This window comes from Hyla sarda, chromosome 5, assembly GCF_029499605.1.
Source record: "Hyla sarda isolate aHylSar1 chromosome 5, aHylSar1.hap1, whole genome shotgun sequence".
Classification (NCBI taxonomy): Eukaryota; Metazoa; Chordata; class Amphibia; order Anura; family Hylidae; genus Hyla; species Hyla sarda.
The window spans coordinates 39,851,656-39,874,964 of NC_079193.1; the positions used below are offsets into that span (position 1 = coordinate 39,851,656).

At 43.0% G+C, this 23,309-nt stretch overlaps 1 protein-coding gene across 6 annotated transcripts in view; it reads right to left on the minus strand.

The window, feature by feature from the left end:
* Positions 1-23,309, minus strand: part of ARHGAP21 (Rho GTPase activating protein 21) — a 194,252-nt gene that overhangs the window by 138,852 nt on the left and 32,091 nt on the right. For 2 of the 6 annotated variants that reach the window (XM_056519310.1, XM_056519307.1), the window contains exon 1: positions 13,610-13,772. The exons of the other annotated variants lie outside the window; for them this stretch is intronic. In XM_056519310.1, the coding sequence (XP_056375285.1) occupies positions 13,610-13,693 (84 nt within the window). In that variant the 5' untranslated portion in view covers positions 13,694-13,772. Of the gene's footprint in view, positions 1-13,609; positions 13,773-23,309 lie in introns of those variants that run through there. 6 annotated transcript variants of the gene reach the window in all.

Consider the following 23,309-nt stretch of genomic DNA (forward strand, 5'->3'; position numbering starts at 1 on the left):
ACGATGCGGCTACCAACCGAGGGATGTTTACAAACCTTGTCTGTGGCTGTAAAATACCATTCCCAGCAGGGCACAGAGCAGTGCTCCGCCTGACCAGTCATGTGTCTGGGTAACGTGCCGCAGTTCATGCCATCATCTGAGGGAGCCTTTGAAATGCGGCCCATTTTATTGCTACAAGGTGCATTCCTTTCTATTGCTTAAAAACGTTACTGTGAAGATCACACGAGTCAGCAAAATTTCCAGTAGATGAACCAGACTCCCCCCAGGGCTCCGGCTACTGCAATGTACATCTCCACATGGACCGACTGAGGGGAAAACAAGGAAAGGCCCAGCATAGGGCATATCATGTGTGTTCTCCACAATTTTACTCTAAAAAATTACCCTACAGCTAAAGGTCCTTAAACTGCGCACCTAAGGGTGTTGCAAAACTACAACTCCCAGCATGCCCAGACAGCCAACGGCTGTCTGGGCATGCTGGGAGTTGTAGTTTTGCAACATCTAGAGGAGCACAGTTTGCAGATCACTTCCGTACAATAAAAAAAATAAAAAAAAATACACTAAAAGAATATTCTTTATATACAAAGCTTGTTTTTTGTATAATTAAACTTTATCTTTCTAATATACTTTGTATCAATTGTTATGTTTGGCTGCAGTCACTAAATGGAGACATTTATCAAAACCTGTCCAGAGGAAACGTTGCCGAGTTGCCCATAGCAACCAATCAGATCGCTGCTTTCATTTCTGAAAAGGCCTATGAAAAATGAAAGAAGCAATCTGATTGGTTGCTATGGGCAACTCAGCAACGTTTCCTCTGGACAGGTTTTGATAAATCTCCCCCTCTTTGTTCCTGTATGGGGTATAGGCTGCGCTTTTGAATCTTCCATAGCCAGTATATACATTTAGGGAAAAAGACCAAACGGTCACTATCAGACTATGTATGGTCCATTAAAGTCAATGGGGGAGATTTATCAAAACCTGTGCAGAGGAAAATCTGCCCAGTTGCCCATAGCAACCAATCAGATCACTACTTTCATTTTTCATAGGCCTTCCTCAAAATGAAAGAAGCGATCTGATTGGTTGCTATGGGCAACTGGGCAGCTTTTCCTCTGCACAGGTTTTGATAAATCTCCCCCAATGGGCCAGTCAGTAACATGTCTGACTTTATGTCAACATCCCTTCTTGACAGGTTGTAATTTTGTAAGACTGGAAATGTTCCCTTAAAGGGGTACTCCACTGGAAAGGTGTTTTTTTTTTTTTTTTTTTTTTTTTTTTATCAACTGGTGCCAGGAAGTTAAACAGATTCGTGAATTACTTCTACTTAAAAATCGTAATCCTTCCAGTACTTAGCTGCTGTATGCTCCACAGGAAGTTATTTTCTTTTTTTTTTAATTTCCTTTCTGTCTGACCACAGTGCTCTCTACTGACACCTCTGTCCATTTTAGGAACTGTCCAGAGAAGGATACGTTTGCTATGGGAATTTACTTATACTCTGGACAGTTCCTGAAATGGACAGAGGTGTCAGGAGAGAGCACTGTGGTCAGACAAAGGAAATTCAAAAAGAAAACAACTTCCTGTAAAGAATATAGCAGCTGCTAAGTACTGGAAGGATTAAGATTTAAATAGAAGTCATTTACAAATCTCTAACTTTCTGATTAAAAAATAAATAAAAAATTATACATATGTATATATTCTATTTATATATACACACACATACACACACTGGAAAGAACTACACAACTTCCTCTGGAGCATACAGCAGCTGATAAGTACTTTCAAATGAAAGTAATTTACAAATCTGTTTGGAGAAAAAAAAAAATGTTTACATATCCCCTAGTGACAGAAAGTTAAAGGGGTAGTCCAGTGGTGAAAAACGTATCCCCTATCCTAAGGATAGGTGATAAGATAGAGATCGCGGGGGGGTCCGACCACTGGGGCCCCCTGCGATCTCTCTGTACGGGGGCCAGGCTCTCCGGCCAGATAGTCGACCAGCGCACGAAGCGGCGGCCGACATGCCCTCTCAATACATCGCTATGGCAGAGCCGGAGATTGCCGAAGGCAGCACTCCGGCTCTGCCATAGAGTTGTATTGAGGGGGCGTGTCGGCCGCCGCTTCGTGCGGAGGTCAACACGCCCCCTCCCCGCCGGATGTTGGGACCCCGTACAAGAGATCGCGGTGGGGCCCAGCAGTCGGACCCCCCGCGATCTGCAGCTTATCCCCTATCCTTAGGATAGGGGATAAGTTGTTCACCACTGGACTACCCCTTTAAACAGATCTGTAAATTACTTTAATTTGAAAGTACTTAGCTGCTGTATGCTCCAGAGGAAGTTGTGTAGTTCTTTCCAGTCTGACCACAGTGCTCTCTGCTGACACCTCTGTGTGTCAGGAACTGTCTTGAGCAGGAGAGGTTCCCTATGGGGATTTTCTCCAGCTCTGGATATTTCCTGACACAAATAGAGGCGACAGTAGAGAGACTGGAAAGAACTACGCAACTTCCTCTGAAGCATAAAGCAGCTGACAAGTACTGGAAGGATAAAGATTTTTAAAAAGTAATTTGTAAATCTGTATAACTATATAACTTTCTGGCACCAGGTGATTTGAATTTTTTTCCCTCCGGCATACCCTTTTAAGGATCAGAAGTGTAATATGGCCACACATTTGACATCCAAATTATAGCCACTAGTCGCCGGCCCAATCACAGGTCTCATGACCAAAGCCGCAGTCCGGCATTCTGGAGCCTTATACAACTAAAATGTCTGGGGACCCCCCTAAAAACAGTAAAAACGGACCTGGAAGTGGACCTGAGCCCCTGACAGCAATACTCCCATATTGCCCAGATGGAAGTTCTGCTACAGACCTGCAGTCATAATACAAATACAGAAATGCGTCGGCATAACATTCACATAAAAGTGGCGTAAAGCAGTTTCCCTTTCATATTTCATCAATTTAAGGGGCTGCAGCAATAGTTTAGTGCTGTGCAGGGCCAGTCAAAAAGTTGCAAAGCAAAACCACTTTATTCTCACGATGAGTGAGGGTACCAGAAAACAGGCCCCTAATCACGAGCAATCTTTAGGGTGGATGTCCTAAAAGGGACCTCATACCTGGGGACACCCTGCTGTCACTTTTGCAATTTTGGGGAAATGTTTTTGTCACATGACCCATATTTTTTTATCTTAGTAGAATATTTGATGCGTGTAAAGAAGCCGCCGTCTGACTAATATAAAACTTTCCACAACAAACAAACCCGACAACTCCCCAGAAAGCAACCTGACTCATCTATAAACGCAGAATCTACATCAACAAAACTAAAGAGACCAATGTAATACAACTGCTATCTGACATAACGAGAGCCTATGGATGAAAGACGATGACATGTCCAGGCCTAAGGGACACTTCAACAGGAAAGAAACAAACAATGTCGGTGCTATCGGGAAATCCACAATGTCTTGACTGACATAGCCAAGTGTTGAGGTCATGTGTATTGTGTGGTGGGATGTGACATGTGCCGGATGGACGCTCACAATACATCAGCAACATTCCTTCCCATCAATAATTTACTCATAGCAACCATAGTAAACAGCTATTTAAAGTGTACCTGTTAAAAACTTCTTATATAATGTAGATAATACCATTATAAGTATATTTGTAATATACATTGGTTAAAAATTGTGTATATTTTTGGGTGAAAAAATTCTGTCTCTGCAGCTATAGTCTGTGTGTCTCTATGAGGAGACCAAATACAGGAAGTGAGGGTGGGACAAGCAGGGCTGAGTGCAGTCTACTGGCTTGTCAATCATCCTGCTGTGTGAGCCTCAGCGCACAGAGCCCCGCTTGTCCATCCTCACTTCCTGTATTTGGACTCCTCAGAGACACACAGACAATAGCTGAAGGGACAAAATATACCCATTTTTTTAACCAACGTATATTACAAATATACATATGGTATTTCTAAATTATATTATATAATAAGTTTTTGATAATGACAGGTATACTTAAGGTTCTATAATATGGCAACTACCGGTATGTGGGTATGTAGGTTTTAGTCCGGATTACTGGAGAGAAGAAAAGAAAAAGGATAAAAGAAGAATTACAACACCCCCTGAGGAAGCTAGCCAGCAAAACATGTGTTGGGGAATGGCATTGGTGGTCTAAAAACATTGCTGAGTTTTTGCTTTAATTGAAAAAATAAATAATTTGTTCTAAGATATAGAAAATAATATATATGTGTATTTTTTTTTTGCTAAGGTGTATATATAATATATCCAGTTGAACGATTTTTTAATGCTAGTCAGCACTTTGATATAGGTATTTATATGCAGGCTAAGTCAGGTGGTTGCTTTAAGTAGGTGTTTCCCAACCAGTGTGCATCCAGCTGTTGCAAAACTACAACTCCCAGCATGGCCGGACAGCCGTTGGCTGAGGAATTGTACTTTTGCAACAGCTGGAAGCACACCAGTTGGGGAACACTGCTGTACTGCACTGCTGCTAATGTGCCTATAGAGACACCTACAAAGAACGGATACAGATTTTGCACAGCAAAGGGAGAAACGGAAAGAAAAATAAGTAAAATAACAGAAGAGATAAGGATAAAGAGATTTTATAGTTTCTGAGTAACGTTAATAGCGGAGCCTCACTTGAAGCATTGCAGATGGGCACCTGCGTGGGCACTCCGAAACCAAAACTTCATCTGGAAGCAGAATACTTGGCAGATGAGAGGCGGCAGACTTGTTTACTCGCCGGCATGTACTAGGAGGATGAAGACGTTCTAACAATCCACAGAATTCACTCAAGACGACAGCAGATCTGGAAGCTCTGAGATCTATTAGGAGGCTTATGTATACTCAGTAAGGGTAAATTCAGAGAAGGAAGGAATCGGTAAGGGTATCACATGTGAATTTGGGCAAATTATAGAACCCTTACCAGCAGATATTTTTATAAATCCTTATTTTTAAAAATTTGTTGCAGATTTTCACAGTAGATTTCGTCCCTTTAAAAGTATTGCTACCTTAACTGATGGGGTCTGACTGGTTAGACCCCCACCAATCACCAGAGCAGAGGTCATATTTCCCCCAAAGTGAATATAGTGGGATTGGTCCAGGGCTTGGGTGCCGCAACACAGTGTGTTAGTGGCAGTCCCCAGGGGGTGTCGCATGACTGTCCGCCGTTGGTCATTGTTATCAAGTTGGCATAGCCCTGCTGCTGATCTGGAATTGGCAGCCAGCACTGCTGCCACTTTAAAAAAGCGAGCAGCGGTGGCTGCCGGCACTTATGGGTGACGTCCCTGACATTGCACCGAGGAGCAGAGCGGGAGGACATCACTTGTCAGTTCTTTGACCCTGGGCTTTATGCCCATGGTTAGTTGGTTTGTACACTTGTCCATGTCGCACAGGAGGACCTTGCTGTTCAGACCCGCTGAGATGGTAAGCCTGCACCTGGGGTAATGGAAGTGGCACTAGGTACGAAAAAGGGAGGAAATGAAATGGCACATGCGGGGTGAAGAAAGGGGAGGGAGGTAATTAAACGGGGGAGAATAAAATAGCACAGGGGAGGTAGCAGCCACGTTTATAATGCTGATACTGGTACCATATCGTAAAAAGGGGGGGGGCGGATGGCGATATGTGCAATTGTCAGCATGGTGAGGAGTGTGTCACCAAACTATGCACATCTTAAAAGGGTTTTACCAACATAAGTTATGAAAGCTCTGCACCAGTCAAATAGTCAGCAAATAGTGCAGTGGCCAAGCATCCACAAGGCTGCTCCATTTACTCAAGCATGCTGTGAGTTGTAGATTTACAACAGCTGGAGGCACACTGGTTGGGAAACACTGTGCTGAACCATTGCAGCATAATATAGTGTATAGAAGTGGTCTTCAACCTGCGGACCTCCAGATGTTTCAAAACTACAACTCCCAGCATGCCCGGACAGCCGATGGCTGTCCGGGCATGCTGGGAGTTGTAGTTTTGCAACATCTGGAGGTTCGCAGGTTGAAGACCACTGGTGTATAGGATCCATCAGCCAGCTTCTATGACAGTCTTTTTGGATGCAGATGTCTCCATTCACACTCACCATATGCATAGAAAGCAGACAGGATTATACAGATGCCGGATTATCAAATAGTTCATCAGACACTAAAGTAATGTAGGGAACGTCCGAGAAGAATGCCTAAAATAAACTACTACCACAAGATAAAACTATTATAACTTCTGGTAAACCAGAGGTATTTTGAAGTTCTTATCTGTCCAGCCTGCTGCTTCCGATGGCGTGCGGCTCCACATGACGTTGCAGTTCTGTGCTGAATTATCAGACTATTATAATGTATAGGAAGCTGCCGGTGAGGGTACAAGTCCAGATGTGCTCCTGGGTTGTGTAGTGCAGCAGCCTCCGCACCACCTTCCTGAAGAATGTGAATCATCCAGTAAGTAGATGCAGGGAGTGCTCCTCACATCCACAGGATATTCCCACCACCCTCCGCTCCTTCCTTCTTCGGCCCGGACATGCTCCTGCAGAAGGCGCACTTTATTTATGGGCCAGCCCGAGCAGGAGGAGACTGCACACAAGTTATCACAGGATCAAAGCCATCATTATGTCTGCATCATCCGCTCCATGTAGGGTTACATTTCATTCTCTTCCCATATAACAAGCTCTACGTATGACGGATCAGATACATGGAGAACAACAAGGAGCGTTCACTTCAAATAGGCAACATTGAAAAATAAAAACATTTAAAGTGAAGCAACTTTAGTTATAATTTAAATTAAAAAAAATATTTTTTTTAAAACTTTCCTTGTGTCTAAAGCTCCAGGATGTCACAATACTATTTTTTAAGACAGTACAAGTACCAATACTTTTATTTAAGGACTCACCGATACAAATGACCAATTTTTAATGTCATGTGACAGCAGAGGTGGCTCTAGATTTTGTAAACCCTTAGGCGAAAGTCGAACATGAGGCCCTCACTGACACTCAGAATTAACATATGTACACAGTTAGGTAGAGAATTCCTCCATATTAGGTAGAAGCCCCCAGTAGTTAGGTAGGGAATTCCTAATATTAGGTAGAAGACCCCAGTAGTTAGGTAGGGAATTCCTACTATTAGGTAGAAGCCCCCAGTAGTTAGGTAGGGAATTCCTACTATTAGGTAGAAGCCCCCAGTAGTTAGGTAGGGAATTCCTAATATTAGGTAGAAGACCCCAGTAGTTAGGTAGGGAATTCCTACTATTAAGTAGAAGCCCCCAGTAGTTAGGTAGGGAATTCCTAATATTAGGTAGAAGCCCCCAGTAGTTAGGTAGGGAATTCTTACTATTAGGTAGAAGCCCACAGCAGTTTGGTAGAAAACCTTCTGCAATAAGGTAGAAGCCCCCAGAAAATGGGTAGGCAGGGAATCCCTTTAATTATGTGGAAGCCCCAAGATGATAAGTAGGTAGGGAATTCCTCCTATTAGGTAGAAGCCCCCATATGATAGGTAGGTAAGGAATCCCTCCCATTAGGTAGAAAGCCCCAGATGATAGGTAGGGAATCCTCCAGCAGGCAGGCAGGCAATCCTCCAGAAGATAGGCAAGAAGGGAATCCCCCCTATTAGGTTGAAGCCCCCCACTAGCTAGGTAGGAAGGGACTCTCCTATTAGGTAGATGCCTTTTAAGGAGTTTCCCAAAAAAGGTCCATACAGAAGAAAATAAAAATCCCACTCATTTTCCCTTCGCTACTGGTCTGAGGCCTCTGCATCCTCTGCTCTATTAGTGGGAAATGGCCCTTGACTATAATAACCGGAGTGGTGCAGGACCTGCTTTACAATGAAGTGATACCATTGCACCCAGCAGGTCCTGCATCATTCTGGATAACAGAGCAAGCGATTACGAGGCCCCAGCGCAGGAACAGAGGAAAGAGGAGACTGATTTTTATTGTCTCAGAGTATCGGAAGAGTATCAGGGACATTTAAAATGTAAAATGTCCGGTATAAGCGCAGATACAGATATGTGTATTGCTACATCCCCAGCGCCCTTCGCACACTCACTGCATACACTAAACCTGTGTTTCCCAACCAGGGTGCAAAACAACAACACCCAGAATGTTTTGGGGCACTCTGGCTTTTACAAACATACGGGGCAGTGTTTTCCAACCAAGGTGCCCCCAGCTATTGCAAAACTACAATTCCCAGCATGCCCGGACAGCCGTTGGCTGTTCGGGCATGCTGGGAATTGCAGTTTTGCAACAGCTGGAGGCACCATGGTTGGGAAAGACTGCACGAAACGGTGACCTGCAAGCCTGTTTATGGCTTACTGGTCCAAAGTAGCCATGTGGTACTTAAATACTTAAAGGTAGAGGACATTTATGCAAGATAAAGGCTCTATATGTTCTCAGATTATTTAAAGAGATTAACAATGGCATAACCCAGTGAAGCACAGTGCATAAATATTCCATTGTAACAGGCTTTCCGAGATTAGTTTGCTTTTTACTCTGTGAATTAGTTCGAGAAAGAAAAGCATTTTGCGCAGCCACAGGTATCCCTCGGCGGATGCGAGGAGTAATACGGCTCAATCTTCTGACCGTTAATTGCTGCATTCACTGTAAAGAGCTGCACTTCACTTAATGCTACCTAATGACTTCCGGCTGCGTGAGCGATGGAATGGACCTGCAGAAGCAGCTCTCGGGTTATTGAACTATGCTATGAATAAGCAGTTTGCAATCATAATGGCTTTAACACAAAAATAAAATGGCAAAAGGCCACGGTACATAAAAGTATAAAAGGGCGTCCATATACATCCACAATCAATACCTCCGATCAATATGGAGCCACAAAGAATTCACTTTTCTCCTGACTTATATGGACAAACTTAATATTTTACCTTAAAAATAAGGGGCTTCTGATCACCTAAGGATAACACAGGGGGTTGTCATATACCCTATTAAAGGAGTACTCTAGGGAAAAAATAACTTATCCCCACTTGTTAGTCTTTGTTAACAGTAAATTTAGCTATAGTGACCAGTGTCGGGCAGCTGCTGCCAGGCAAATAAAATCATGGGGGACATCAATAGGGGCATAGATGCCCACGACAAGGAAATAATTCTACCGCTGTACAAATCACTAGTCAGACCACACATAGAATACTGTGTACAGTACTGGGCACCAGTGTACAAGAAAGATATATAGAGGAGCTGGAGAGGGTTCAACGACGGGCAACCAGGGTAATACGGGTAATGGGAGGACTACAGTACCCAGAAAGATTATCAGAATTAGGGTTATTTAGTTTAGAAAAAATAAGGCTTAGGGGCAACCTAATAACTATATATAAATATATCAGGGGGCAGTACAGAGATCTCTCCCATGATCTATTTATACCCAGGACTGTATCTATAACAAGGGGGCATCCTCTACGTCTAGAGGAAAGAAGGTTTCTACACCAGCACAGACGGGGGTTCTTTACTGTAAGAGCAGTGAGACACTGGAATTCTTTGCCTGAGGAGGTGGTCATGGTGAACTCTAAAATAATTTAAAAAGGGGTCTGGATGCATTTTTGGAAAACAACAACATTACAGGTTATGGATATTAGATTTATAGGGACAGAACGCTGATCCAGGGATTTATTCTGATGCCATATTTGGAGTCGGGAAGGAATTTTTACCTCTAGTATGAGGGTTTTTTGCCTTCCTCTGGATCAACTCAGTAGGGACTCATTAGGGATATAGGTTGAACTTTATGGACTCTGGACTTTTTTCAACCTTATGAACTATGTTACTATGCACAGGGGTTCATGATCCTGGTATCTTGCTCTGGAGAAACTGTCCTGTCCTATATTACACAGACAACCCGTTGATTAAATTAACTGTGTAATGCTTCATTTGTCCTGGGGGGGGGGGGGCATTGCAAGGAAATTGAATACTTTATTCTGGTTTCCGCATGGATTAAAGCTGATCGCTGGTGGTCCCTGCAGTTGGATACTTTGAGATCAGTTTATTGTTAACAAAAAAATTATATAGATTGTCCAAAATAAAGAACATCTTACCTGTCATTTGAATAAAATGTTTATATGTTGTACAGACTTATTAAAAGTTCTGACCGATCACAAGAATGAGCTGGGAGAGGCGCTCGCTTAGTAGTTTTTTTTCCCAGGTCTGTGTCACATGACCTGGAAAGAGTCTATAGAGCCGTCCAGGTCTTATATACACAGAGCGAGGAGAGGAGTGCACAGCTGCCCTCTTCTTACTCATTCCAGTCATCAGTCAGCCGACCATCAATAATAAAAAAAAACACCCTTGGACCTGTCCCTATCATGTCGATAGTTATTGCTCTAGGATCCAACATACACTTGCATGCTTAGTGTTCATGTGTTCTCAATGGGCAGAGGGGATCATGGCTGGGTTCATATATATCCGGCATCTGGGTCTGTGAACACCTAAAACTTACCACAATTGATGACAAACTGCAGTCAGTTGTTTACAAATCGCCATCTATTTCTGAACGCTGAATGCAGCAAGATGCGTTTCCCCATCTGGCGCCCTGATGCCGTTTGTCCAACCATTCGGTGTCCAAATTGGAGCGCCGGATAACTGAACATTCCCATTCAAATGAATAAGGTAAGTTCTAGAAGTACCTTTCTGGCACTTTTTCTACAGGGTCAAAGGGAAATGCTACCGGAGATATGTGAAGGAGGCCTAGGCCTCTGGTGACTGGATATCTTCCATAAGAACAAAAGGATTGGACGCTGAAATTCAGCATGTCCGACCCTTCTTTCTCCTGTCATTTGGTGTCGAAGGAGCGTCAAGATACCATCAAATACATTAGATGCTTAAAGGGATCAGCCAAAGGCAGAAGGTATGGCCGACCTCTTAAAGAGTAGCTGTCAGACCAGATTTTCTAAACTAACTCAGATTATATTCACTAACTACTCCTAACACCCCTCCTGAGCTTAAAAAAATGTCCAAGCTTTAAAAAGTTGTGTATCATACCTTTCCCCTTGCTCACATTGTATGAGCTCCCGGCAGGAGAAAGTGGGCGTTCCCCAGCAGGGGCGACATCACTGAATCCTGCGAGAGCTGTGCCTCCCCATGCCTCGCATGCACTTCCTGAGTTTGGTCTCCTGCCAGGTCGGGAGGAGACCAAAATAACTTTGACTTATGGCAGGGAACAGAACAGAGCCACATTAAGAAAAAATAAAGGTTGAGAATTTTAACAGCAAGTAAATAGCAAAGTGTCTTATAATTACATAAGGAACAATATATGAAAAGTTTAGATTGGCGACAGGTACTCTTTAGGGATCTGTCTACATTTGACGAAGGTTCCAGTTAAAATGACTAACAATAAGTTCTACCATTACATCTCTAGGGTTGATCATTAGTGATGAGCGGCAGGATCCATATTCAAATTTGCAATATTTTGCTAATATATGGATGAAAATTCGTCCTATATTCGCGAAATTCGCATATTCGCTATGCTCGTTCTCTTTTTTTTCATGCGAAAATTTGTAATGAAATTTGCATACTGCGCATGCTCTGACTGGAAGTGCAGATATTTGCTTATTTGCATATATTCTCAAAAAAATTTATATTCATCATTACATACATACATATATATATATATATATATCACTATATTCTAAGTACTCGCAAAATCATGAAGTGCCAATCTTCGTGGTAAAAATTTGCATTTCGAATATTCGCGCTCAACACTATTGATCATGTATCAACAACACATGGCCTTATACATGGGTGCTACCATGCAAGTGTGAACTAAGCCTAACAGGTCATTTCCTGATAATTCTCCACTTGTTCCCAGATTTGATGTTGGCTTCTGGGAAAACAGAAGTCAACATCAACTGGTCGGCCATTGCACTAATTTAGCCACTTCTCAATACAACTTTCATTGACACAAAAAAAAAAAATAAATACTTTCCTCAGTTTAAATGATAAGTCATGGCTTTTTTATTTATATATTTTTTTGTGTGCTTTATGCGGACATAATCTGCTTTCCAAAAGCTTTGGCAATGAACACATCCTTAAAAGGGGTACTCCGCTGGAATAAATTATTATTATTATTATTTTTTATTTTTTTTTTTATTTTTTTTTAATAAACTGGAACCAGAAAGTTAAACAGATTTGCAAATGACTTCTATTAAAAAAAAATCTTAATCCTTCCAGTACTTATCAGCTTCTGTATGCTACACAAGAAGTTCTTTTCTTTTTCAATTTCCTTTCTGTCTGACCACAGTGCTCTCTGCTGACACCTCTGTCCATTTTAGGAACTGTCCAGAGTAGGTGCAAATACCCGTAGCAAACCTCTCCTGCTCTGGACAATTCCTGACATGGACAGAGGTGTCAGCAGAGAGCACTGTGGTCAGACAGAAAAGAAATTCAAAAGAAAATAACTTCCTGTGGAGCACACAGCAGCTGTTAAGTACTGGAAGGATTAAATTTTTTTTAATTATAAGTAATTTACAAATCTGCTTAACTTTCTGTCATCAGTTGAGTTAAAAAAAAATATATATATATACATAAAAAATAAAGTTTTACAGTGGAGTACCCCTTTAAATCCAGAGGGTAGGAGAAAAAAAATAAAAAAAAATAAACCAGACCTAACACAGCTGAAAGTTTTCTACCATCGCATCCAACCTTGATCATTGTATCCAGCTTAGTCTCTAAGTCAGTGGTCTCTGAACTGTTGCAAAACTACAACTCCCATCATGCTAATATATGCCTTTTCAACCTCTGGATGTAAACAGGAAGGTTTTAATTCCCAGGAAAGAAACAGATCCAAAGCTGAACAAAACAAAAAAAATTTTTTTTAATATTATTATGAGTAGAGATGAGCGAACTTCCAGTAAATTCGATTCGTCACGAACTTCTCAGCTCGGCAGTTGATGACTTTTCCTGCATAAATTAGTTCAGCTTTCAGGTGCTCCGGTGGGATGGAAAAGGTGGATACAGTCCTAGGAAAGAGTCTCCTAGGACTGTATCCACCTTTTCCAGCCCACGGGAGCACCTGAATGATGAACTAATTTATGCAGGATAAGTCATCAACTGCCGAGCCGAGAAGTTCGTGACGAATCGAATTTACTGTAAGCTCGCTCATCTCTAATTATGAGGTTGCAGAATTTCCCATTAAACCGTGAAAAGACCTTATTAACATATAGTCGGAAAATCCCCTTTAAATCAAGTTCCTAATGAGTCTGCAGTATTTCCCACGGCCCTAGCCGAAAACCAGAACAGCGCCTTACTGCCGTAACATGAAAAGGAATCCTATTTCGGGGTATCTGACTTCGTGTAGCACTAGGCAAATGTTAAATGCAGACAAGGTAAGGTTGCGTTTCCAAACCGGTGTGCCTCCAGCTGTTGCAAAACTCCAACTCCCAGCATGCCCGGACAGCCGTTGGCTGTCCGGGCATGCTGGGAGTTGTAGTTTTGCAACAGCTGGAGGCACACCGGTTTGGAAACTCTAAAAAGAACAAACAAGAAGCATCCTGTATGCAGTACTGGGTTCGATGATAGATGCACAGTCATGGCCCCTGCAAAGATCAGTCTGTGCCCCGCTGAATTATCACTGCACTACCATCTGCAGCTGATCCTAGTGTGAATAGAGGGGTGAAGGTCGTCCACCCCGTTCTGCATACTATGCACTGACCTGGTTGCTCCACGCACAGTATAGGTTGCAGAGCAGGTTCCAGTTTGGGTTGAGCATACAGTCGAGTATCCCGAACTGGGCCATGCTATCCCTTAGGATGCAGTGTGCATCTCTCTGACTTCGGGCTCGGGACACAGAACCAAAGAAAAGGCAAAGACCTTCCTCTCCTCCTGACTCCGTCCACTCAGCGAGGAGCTTGCGGCAGCAATAACAGAAGACTATACCAATAGCAGAGCTTCAGGTCCTGCAAACACCATACGGGGAGAGAGAGGATGGTGAAGCGGGGAGGAAAAAAAAAAAGAAAAAACCTATCCGATGTTTTCATCACTCGCTGCTATACTGAGGTAGCAGAGCCCAATATTTCCTGCCGCTTCACCTTGCAGTCAAAAAATATGACGCCGCAGCAATAAAGAGCAGTCATGTCAGCGGCGTCTGACTTCTTGTTTGGCTGCAAAAAAAAGGATAAATATTTATATACAAAATACAACACCAGTATATTACTGTTTGCATGTGAGGCTGGTGGATCGATGCCCAATATGACCAGTGTGTATACTGGGATCTCAGTGGGCATGTCCGGGAATAGAAACACAGAGCTACTTCCAAAAACAGCACCACACCCGTCCTAGGGCTGCATGTGGTATTACAACTTGGCTCCATTGACTTTAAAAGAACGAAGATGCAATACCACATACAACCTGAGGACTGGTGTGGCGCTGTTTCTTTTTTTTTGGAAGAAATCAGCTCTGTTTTTCTAATCCTGGATAAACCCTTTTCAGTCTGGGCATGCAGGGAGTTGTAGTTTTGCAACCGCTGGAGGCTGTGGTAAGAAACGCTGCTTTAAAAAAAAAGGTATCTGTATTAAAGGGATATTCCACTGGAATTTTTTTTTTTTATGCCAGAAAGTATATTTGGAAATGATTTATATTTAAAAATCTGAATCCTTCCAGTACTAATCGGCTGCTGTATACTCCACAGGAAGTTCTTTTCTTTTTGAATTTCATTTGTCTGACAGTGCTCTCTGCTGACACCTCTGTCCATTTTAGGAACTGTCCAGAGTAGAAGCAAATCCCCATAGCAAACCTCTCCTACTCTGGACAGCTTCTAAAATGGACAGAGGTGTCAGCAGAGAGCACTGTGGTCAGACAGAAAAGAAATTAAAAAAGGAAAGAACTTATTGTGGATTATACAGCAGCTGATAAGTACTGGAAGGGTTAAGATTTTTTTTTAATAGAAGTAATTTACAAAACTTTTTGCTATCATTTTATTTAAAAAAAATATATATTTTACAGTAGAGTACCCCTTTAAGGAAAAGGATTAAAGAAAGAGCCCATTCACACTATGAATTTTCCAAGTGGAATTCTGCAACAGAATTCTGCTTGGAAAATACGTCGCAGCAGCTTCTCCCATTGTTCTCAATGGGATTCTGCTGCACCATTCACACTACAGATTCCACTAAAAGAATGAACATGTTCATTCTTTTGGCGGAATGCGCTGAAAAATGCATTGCAGTCTATAAAGACGGCGCAATTCCCAGTGGACTTAGCACCAGCTCCGGCAGAGTATGGAATTTGAATTTATCTGCAGTGTAAATGGAACCCTTGAGGATACATTCACACTGCAAACTTTCCAAGCAGAGACATTGCTTCAATGGTAATGGCGCAGATCTGAGTGGTCCTAGCGCCAACTGGATCAGTCTGTACGCAGAATGTTCACCCGGGCAAATTCCGTGCCCTTAGAGTATGTTCACACTGTGGAATTCCCTTGCTATATTGGACAACCCCTATAATGGGATCCCCACTAAATATCCTTATGGAAATTCAAAATGGAATTTAAACGTAGTGTTAAAAAGCCCAAAGGGTATATTCACACAACCATTGGGCAGTGAACACATGCCAAATTAAACATCCACAACCTGGCACAGACTGACTTCAATGATGAGGAAGGAGGATGGGGGAGGGGAAACTATTGTCCACACGGTTCATTGCTGAAGCTCCAGGGCAAACTTTAAAAAAATAAATAAAATAACATCTATAAATATCCATATAAATATCTATATCTCAATATCAATATCTAAATATCAATATATTACACACACGAAAAATGTAAGTTATTCTGTATGTACCCTATTTTTCGCCATATAAGACGCACTTTTTCTTCCCCAAAACTGGGGGGGGAAGAGTTGGTGCGTCTTATACGGCAAATACACATTAAAACCCTGTCCTATCGGGTCGGTTCCAGCGGCCATCAACGGCTGGGACCCGCGGCTAATACACAAGACCTCACCGATCACGGTGATGCCCTCTATTAACCCTTCAGACGCAGCGATCAAAGCCGCCGTATCAGAAGCGAAAGGGACACTAACCCGGCTGCTCAGTTGTGCTATTCGGGACCACTGCGGTGAAATCGTGGCGTCTCGAACAGCTTACAGGACACCGGGAGGGACCTTACCTGCCTCCTCGGTGTCTGCTCCGTGTCGGGATCCCCTGCATGGCCGGCGATCTCCTTCGTAGTCATCACGTCGTCACGCACACCGTCCCATCATCCAATAGGAGCGGCATACGTAGCGTCGTGATGGTGGCGACGGAGAGCGAGGATACCGGGCAGAAGAGACATTACGGAGCGACGGGGACACCCCAAGAATGTGGCGACAGCGATGGAGGGCGACAGCGATGGAGGGCGACATCCAGGGCAGCGGTGATTAGCGGTGACTCGTCCGGAGCGGCGGGGACACGCGAGTATTACCTCCTATACCAGTGGTCTTCAACCTGCGGACCTCCAGATGTTGCAAAACTACAACTCTGGGCATGCTGGGAGTTGTAGTTTTGCAACATCTGGAGGTCCGCAGGTTGAAGATCACTGTCCTATACTTTACATTGTATTTGGTTCAGAATATTTTTTTTCTAGATTTTCATCCTTTAAAATTGGGTGCGTCTTATATGGCAAAAAATACGGTAATGTGAATTCCAATGTAATACAATGTTACATAAAGCTCTGCATTCTTGTATTATCTTATATCCTGTAATTTTTTGTTACCACCAAATGTACTTGAAGGTGCGAGCTCCAACCTTTCTTTACAAGGCAGTAAACCCTGGGTGATATAATGTCCCTCCAGTCCTGCAAACAAGGGTGCAGCCCATCAGCTTCTCCTTGCTACATGTTGGCTCCGCTCGCTTATAAGTCTAAGGACTTGCATTCTTGTGTCTTCCCTCTGTGCCAGCAGCCGCCATTAAATCAAAGACGTATCACATTATGAACCGCCGGCCAATCACCGGGCACTGATAGATCATGTTCCCCATGAGCAAGTACTGGGTTTTGCATTTGTTCAGATTTGCGCACTGGACTTCGGCCAGTCATGGCAGGTGTCAGAAAGATACACACATTGGGGTTTGTCAACCTCGCAATGAGGCTCGAAGCGATACTAGAAAGAAACGCCATCACTCGTAGGAGTCCGAGAACAATGGACTGGCCGCAGAGATGATCCATGATCACTAAGAAGAAATTAGACTAAATACATTTATCACTATACAACATTGCAAGATATCCTGAAGTGTAGCATCCCCCCAGTTCCTTAAAGGGGTACTCCGGTGGAAAACTTGTGCCAGAAAGTTAAAACAGATTTGTAAATAACTTCTATTAAAAATTCTTTACCCTTCCAGTACTTATTAGCAGCTGTACGCTAGAGGAAATTCTATTTTTGAATTTTTTTTTTGTCTTGTCCACATTGCTCTCTGCAGACACCTCTGTCCGTGTCAGGAACAGTCAAGAGTAGCCTAGGTTTGCAATGGGGATTTTCTCCTGCTCTAGACAGTTCCTGAGACGGGCATTAGGTGTCAGCAGAGAGCACTGTGGAGAAGACAAAAAAAAAAACCTCAAAAAGAATTGAATTTCCTGTTCGGGCATGCTGGGAGTTGTAGTTTTGCAACATCTGGAGGCACACCGGTTGGGAACCACCAATTTAGAAACACAAATTCTCTATGTATAGTGCAGTATGTGGCATGTAAGGTCCAAGCCTCCGGGGCATCTTGCAAATTCACACCCAGGTATTAACCTCAATCTCACAAGTTGGTAACGTTTACAGTCTGAGATCATATTCACAGGCCGGTGCGAGGTTCTAGGGATAGAACAAAGTAATGCACCTGGGGTCTAAGCAAGTAAGCAGCGGTAAATCACAATTAAAGGTCTATATCCAGCGATGGCCATGCATAAGGGACTAGCTCTAGTGACTTGGCAGACTCCTTACATTGGCCAATAGTGGTCTACAGACGGGTTTTGGGGGCTGTACATTTTAAGCTAAGAAAAGCACTGGAGACCTATGCGCAGCTCTGCCCAGTGTACAAGTTATTTCTACAGAAGACGACGAGCAAAGCAGATGAAAGATACCCCTGGTAGCATGAACTGTAGGAAGGTGGCAGAAAGAGCCCGCCACAACTGCACGCCGGCACACAGAGCCCGCCACGCCGGCACACAGAGCCCGCCACGCCGGCACACAGAGCCCGCCACGCCGGCACACAGAGCCCGCCACGCCGGCACACAGAGCCCGCCACGCCGGCACACAGAGCCCGCCACGCCGGCACACAGAGCCCGCCACAACTGCACGCCGGCATACAGAGCCCACCACAAATAGATGCAGGCATACAGAGCCCGCCATGAATACATGCAGAGCACAATATGCATGTAAACCTACATACATAGCTCATCATGTATACAAAGACAGTCATACATGAATACATACGGAGCCCAACATCCATGCATAGTCCCCCTCCCATGAATGCATACATACATATAAAGCCGCCATACATGCAGCATATAGATAAAGGGTCCCCCATGCAGATTTCCATGTATACTCGGTTCTCCTCCAATACATAATATGCAGGTGCAAATAAAAAAACCTTCATTTATAGCAGAAATCTGCCAGAACAGAGGTGAGATGAGAGAAGCCACAATAAGTAATGTTCCTAGAATAATGAACCAATGAGGGAGGGAGAAGAAGAAAAACATCCACATTCAACAACATGTGAGGCCAAGTGGTTTCACTATTACAGACTATTCATTTTCAGGGTTTATGCACCAAAACCACTGGGGTGTATACAGGAGGATTGCTGCCAGTACAAACCCTGGTTGGATGGAACGTTTATCCTCTTCATTTAAAGTGGTACTCCGGTGAAATACGATTTTATTATTATTTTTTTTTTTTATCAACTGGTGCTAGAAAATTTAACAGATTTGTAAATTACTTCTATTAAAAAATCTTAAGCCTTTCAGTACTTATCAGTTGCTGAACGCTCCAGAGGAAGTTGGATTTCTTCCTGGAATTCTTTTCAGTCAGACAGAGGTGTCGGCAGAGAGCACTGTGGTCAGACTGAAAAGAACTCCAGAAAGTATACAACTTCCTGTGGAGAAAACAGCAGCTGATAAGTACTGGAAGGATTAAAGGGGTACTCCGTTACCTTGCTGTCGGACGGCCCCTTCCCATAGACTTTCGTTGAGGGTGCGGGCGTGACATCACGAGGGGCGGCCCTGAACACGGAATCCCGCACACACATTGATCGGAACAATAACTTCCAGACGCTGGAAAGTGGAGCTCCGACAGCAAAGTAACGGAGTACCCCTTTAAGATTTTAAGTCATTTACAAATCTAAAGTCTAACTTTCTGGCACCAGTTGATTTAAAAAAATTGTTTTCCACTGGAGTACCCCTATAAGGCCATCTTTACATATATCAGTTGCCCGGCAGCGTGCAGCAGAGGGAAACTGATGCTAGAACTGATCCCATTCATTTGAAGGGGACAGTTCACAATCATTTGGTGTCTCAGTTTGGACGCCGGATGATTGGACTCGTCGGACTGGCACCAGACGGCATTAAAAAACTGGAGGCCAGATGCTACACAACTGAGGCATTTCTGGCATCAGTTGTGGCATCAGTTGTCACAAGTTTTTCCCAGTTTCGTCAGAGCCGGACGCCGGATATACATAACTCTAACCCAAGACAGTTCTGTATCTATATTGTAGAGATCGCCATCATTTATCTGTTCCAAAATTACTACAGCTAGCACCATGCCGGGTGGTGCCTGCCTTGTATAACGATCCAAACCTAAAGCCTGCCTGATATATACGTCAATATATGGAGGTCCAAAAAAAAAAATCAGACCGATCATGAGTTATCTGAAAAGCTTTAAAAGTGGTTATCCAAGACTAGAAAACCAGAGCTGATTTCGTCAAAAAATAAAAAATAAAACAAACAGCACCACACCTGTCCTCAGGTTGTGTATGGTATTGCAGCTCCACTACATTGAAGTGAATGGAGCCAAGTTGTAACCTGAGGACAGGGGTGGTGCTGTTTTTGGAAGAAATTAGATTATTTTCCTACTTCTTTAACCCTTATCACTCTAGGGGACCTGGTATGTCCATATATAACAAATATAGCCAACTGAGGTTAACTGCAATGCATCATTTCCCCTGCGGAGGCGCTGCTAAGACATCACACACACACTTGTAGATTTTCTTTACATATATAAACAGCTGATTGTTGGAGGTCTCAGTAGTAAAAACACCTCGTGATCATCGTATTTTAACAAAAAAGGGGATTGTTCAAAGCAGTCGACTCCTTTATAAGAGTGATGGACTAAAGTTGGCCAATAAAGTAGGCCAAACCTGCCGATTCTGGCACGACTGGCTAAGGATTACAGGGCTTTTCAACCTCTCCTGGAATTTCTGAACAGTCGGAGGATAAAGTCATCAACTGCCGAGCCGAGAAGTTTGTGACGAATCGAATTTACTGTAAGTTCGCTCATCTCTAGTCATAATACGATGGCATTTTTTCCAAACAGTGTGTCTTCAGCTGTTGCAAAACTACAACTCCCAGCATGCCCGGACAGCCAACGGCTGTCCGGGCATGCTGGGAGTTGTAGTTTTGCAACAGCTGGAGGCCCCCTGGTTAAAGAAACACTTCAATATGGAGACCAGTAGTGTCTCCATCTGTTGCAAAACTACTACTCCCAGCCTGTCCGGCCACGCTAGGAGTTGTAATTTTTGAAACAGCTGGAGGCACAACTGCTTGGTAAACACAGTCTCGGCCTGTGGGTTCTTATTTCACAGTTCAGATTCCCAAATTGACCCCCCTCCCATACTGCTGTTCTACCGCTTTAACCACAGTGGGCAGCTCCCCAAAGGCAGCACAATAAGCGCGGCTAGTCACAAGTTTGGGAAAGAAAAAGAGGAGCAGATGGTGAGAATAGCAATAAACTCAATAGATCTGTATTTTTGCATATGACACCCCCCACCACCACCCACCCCCCCCCCCCCCCCTTCAGCTGGCACGAACACTTATTTGTGAACTGCTATCAGATCCTCAATGACCGTGCTGCAAGAATACACCAGGGCGGATCAGACTTCTTTAAGTGTCGCTTATTTTTCACAACGACTTACGGTCCGCACCTCTGAGCGCCTGTGGCCAGATGGTAAAACGGCATCCGAAATGTAGTGGCGGTACGGGCTTATGAAGAGACGTGACCTACACAAGTTGTTTGGCTTTTCTACGTCTCACCCCGACACTTTCACAGGGTGGACGAATGTGCGACAAAGCCTCAAGCTTGTTTTCTGGCACCGCCACTTGGCTCCTTCACCGACGTGGTCTACAGCCGATGTCATGGCAAAAATGTCAGTTGTGCGAACTATGTATTTACTCCAATACACACAACGTGATCCATTGCTTTTACTACTCTAATTTGGTCATGTGATCAGCAGTCTGACCCAAAGTTACTGTGCTTAAAGGGGACCTCTCATCAAATAAACTTTTGATATATTTTAGATTAATGAATGTTGAATAACTTTCCAATAGCATGTTAATGAAAAATATGCTTCTTTCTATTGTATTTTTCCCGATCAGTCCTGCCAGCAAGCATTTCTGACTCATGCTGGAGTCCTAAACACTCAGAGCTGCCAGCCTGCTTTGTTCACAGCCAAACAGGCTGTGAACAAAGCAGGCTGGCAGCTCTGAGTGTTCTCCTTTGTGAACAAAGCAGACTGGCAGCTCGTAGTGTTTAGGACTCCAGCATGAGTCTGAAATGCTTGCTGCCAGGACTGGTAGGGAGACCCCTAGTGGTCATATCTTCAAAGTGGAAAATTAAATAGAAAGAAGCATATTTTTTTAATAACATGCAATTGTAAAGTTATTCTGCATACATTAATCTATAATATATCAAAAGTTTTTTTGATGAGAGGTACCCTTTAAAGGGGAACTCTTGCCAGGGGCTCACAGAACCAGCTGTTTTCTCCTAAAGGGGAACTCTGGTATTTAACCCCTTAAGGACGCAGGACGTAAATGTACGTCCTGGTGAGGTGGTACTTAACGCACCAGGACGTACATTTACGTCCTGTGCATAACCGCGGGCAAAAAGCGTAAAAAACATTTTTTATAGACATGTTTGGTATCGCCGCGTGCGTAAATGTCCGAACTATTAAAATAAAATGTTAATGATCCCGTACGGTGAACGGCGTGAACGAAAAAAAAAAAAGTCCAAAATTCCTACTTTTAATACATTTTATTAAAAAAAAAATATAAAAAATGTATTAAAAGTTTTTTATATGCAAATGTGGTATCAAAAAAAAGTACAGATCATGGCGCAAAAAATGAGCCCCCATACCGCCGCTTATACGGAAAAATAAAAAAGTTAGAGGTCATCAAAATAAAGGGATTATAAACGTACTAATTTGGTTAAAAAGTTTGTGATTTTTTTTTAAGCGCAACAATAATATAAAAGCATATAATAATGGGTATCATTTTAATCGTATTGACCTTCAGAATAAAGAACACATGTCATTTTTACCATAAATTGTACGGCGTGAAAACGAAACCTTCCAAAATTAGCAAAATTGCGTTTTTCGATTTAATTTCCCCACAAAAATAGTGTTTTTTGGTTGCGCCATACATTTTATGATATAATGAGTGATGTCATTACAAAGGACAACTGGTCGCGCAAAAAACAAGCCCTCATACTAGTCTGTGGATGAAAATATAAAAGAGTTATGATTTTTAGAAGGCGAGGAGGAAAAAATGAAAACGTAAAAATTTAATTGTCTGAGTCCTTAAGGCCAAAATGGGCTGAGTCCTTAAGGGGTTAAAGGGTTACTCCACTGGAAAACATTTTTCTTTAAATGAACTGGTGCCAGAAAGTTAAACTGATTTGTAAATTACTTCTATATAAACATCTTAATCCTTCCAGTACTTACCAGCTGCTGTATGATCCACAGGAGGTTCTTTTCTTTTTGAATTTCCTTTCTGTCTGACCACAGTGCTCTCTACTGACACCTCTGTCCATTTTAGGAACTGTTCAGAGCAGGAGAGGTTTGATCCTACTCTGGACAGTTCCTAAAATGGACAGAGGTGTAAGCAGAGAGCACTGTGGTCAGACAGATAGGGAATTCAAAAAGAAATACAACTTCCTGTGGAACATACAGCAGCTGATAAGTACTGAAAAGGTTAAGATTTTTTAATAGAAGTAACTTACAAATCTGTTTAACTTTCTAGCACCAGCTGATTAAAAAAAAAATATTTACAATAGAGTGCCCCTTTAACTTATTTTCCTCTATCAACAGGATAGGGTATAAGTGTCTCATCGGTGTCTGACTCTAACTCGACTTCTAGGACCCCTCACAATCTCGTGTCCAGCACCCCAGCTCTCCTAATGCATGGAGCAGTTGAA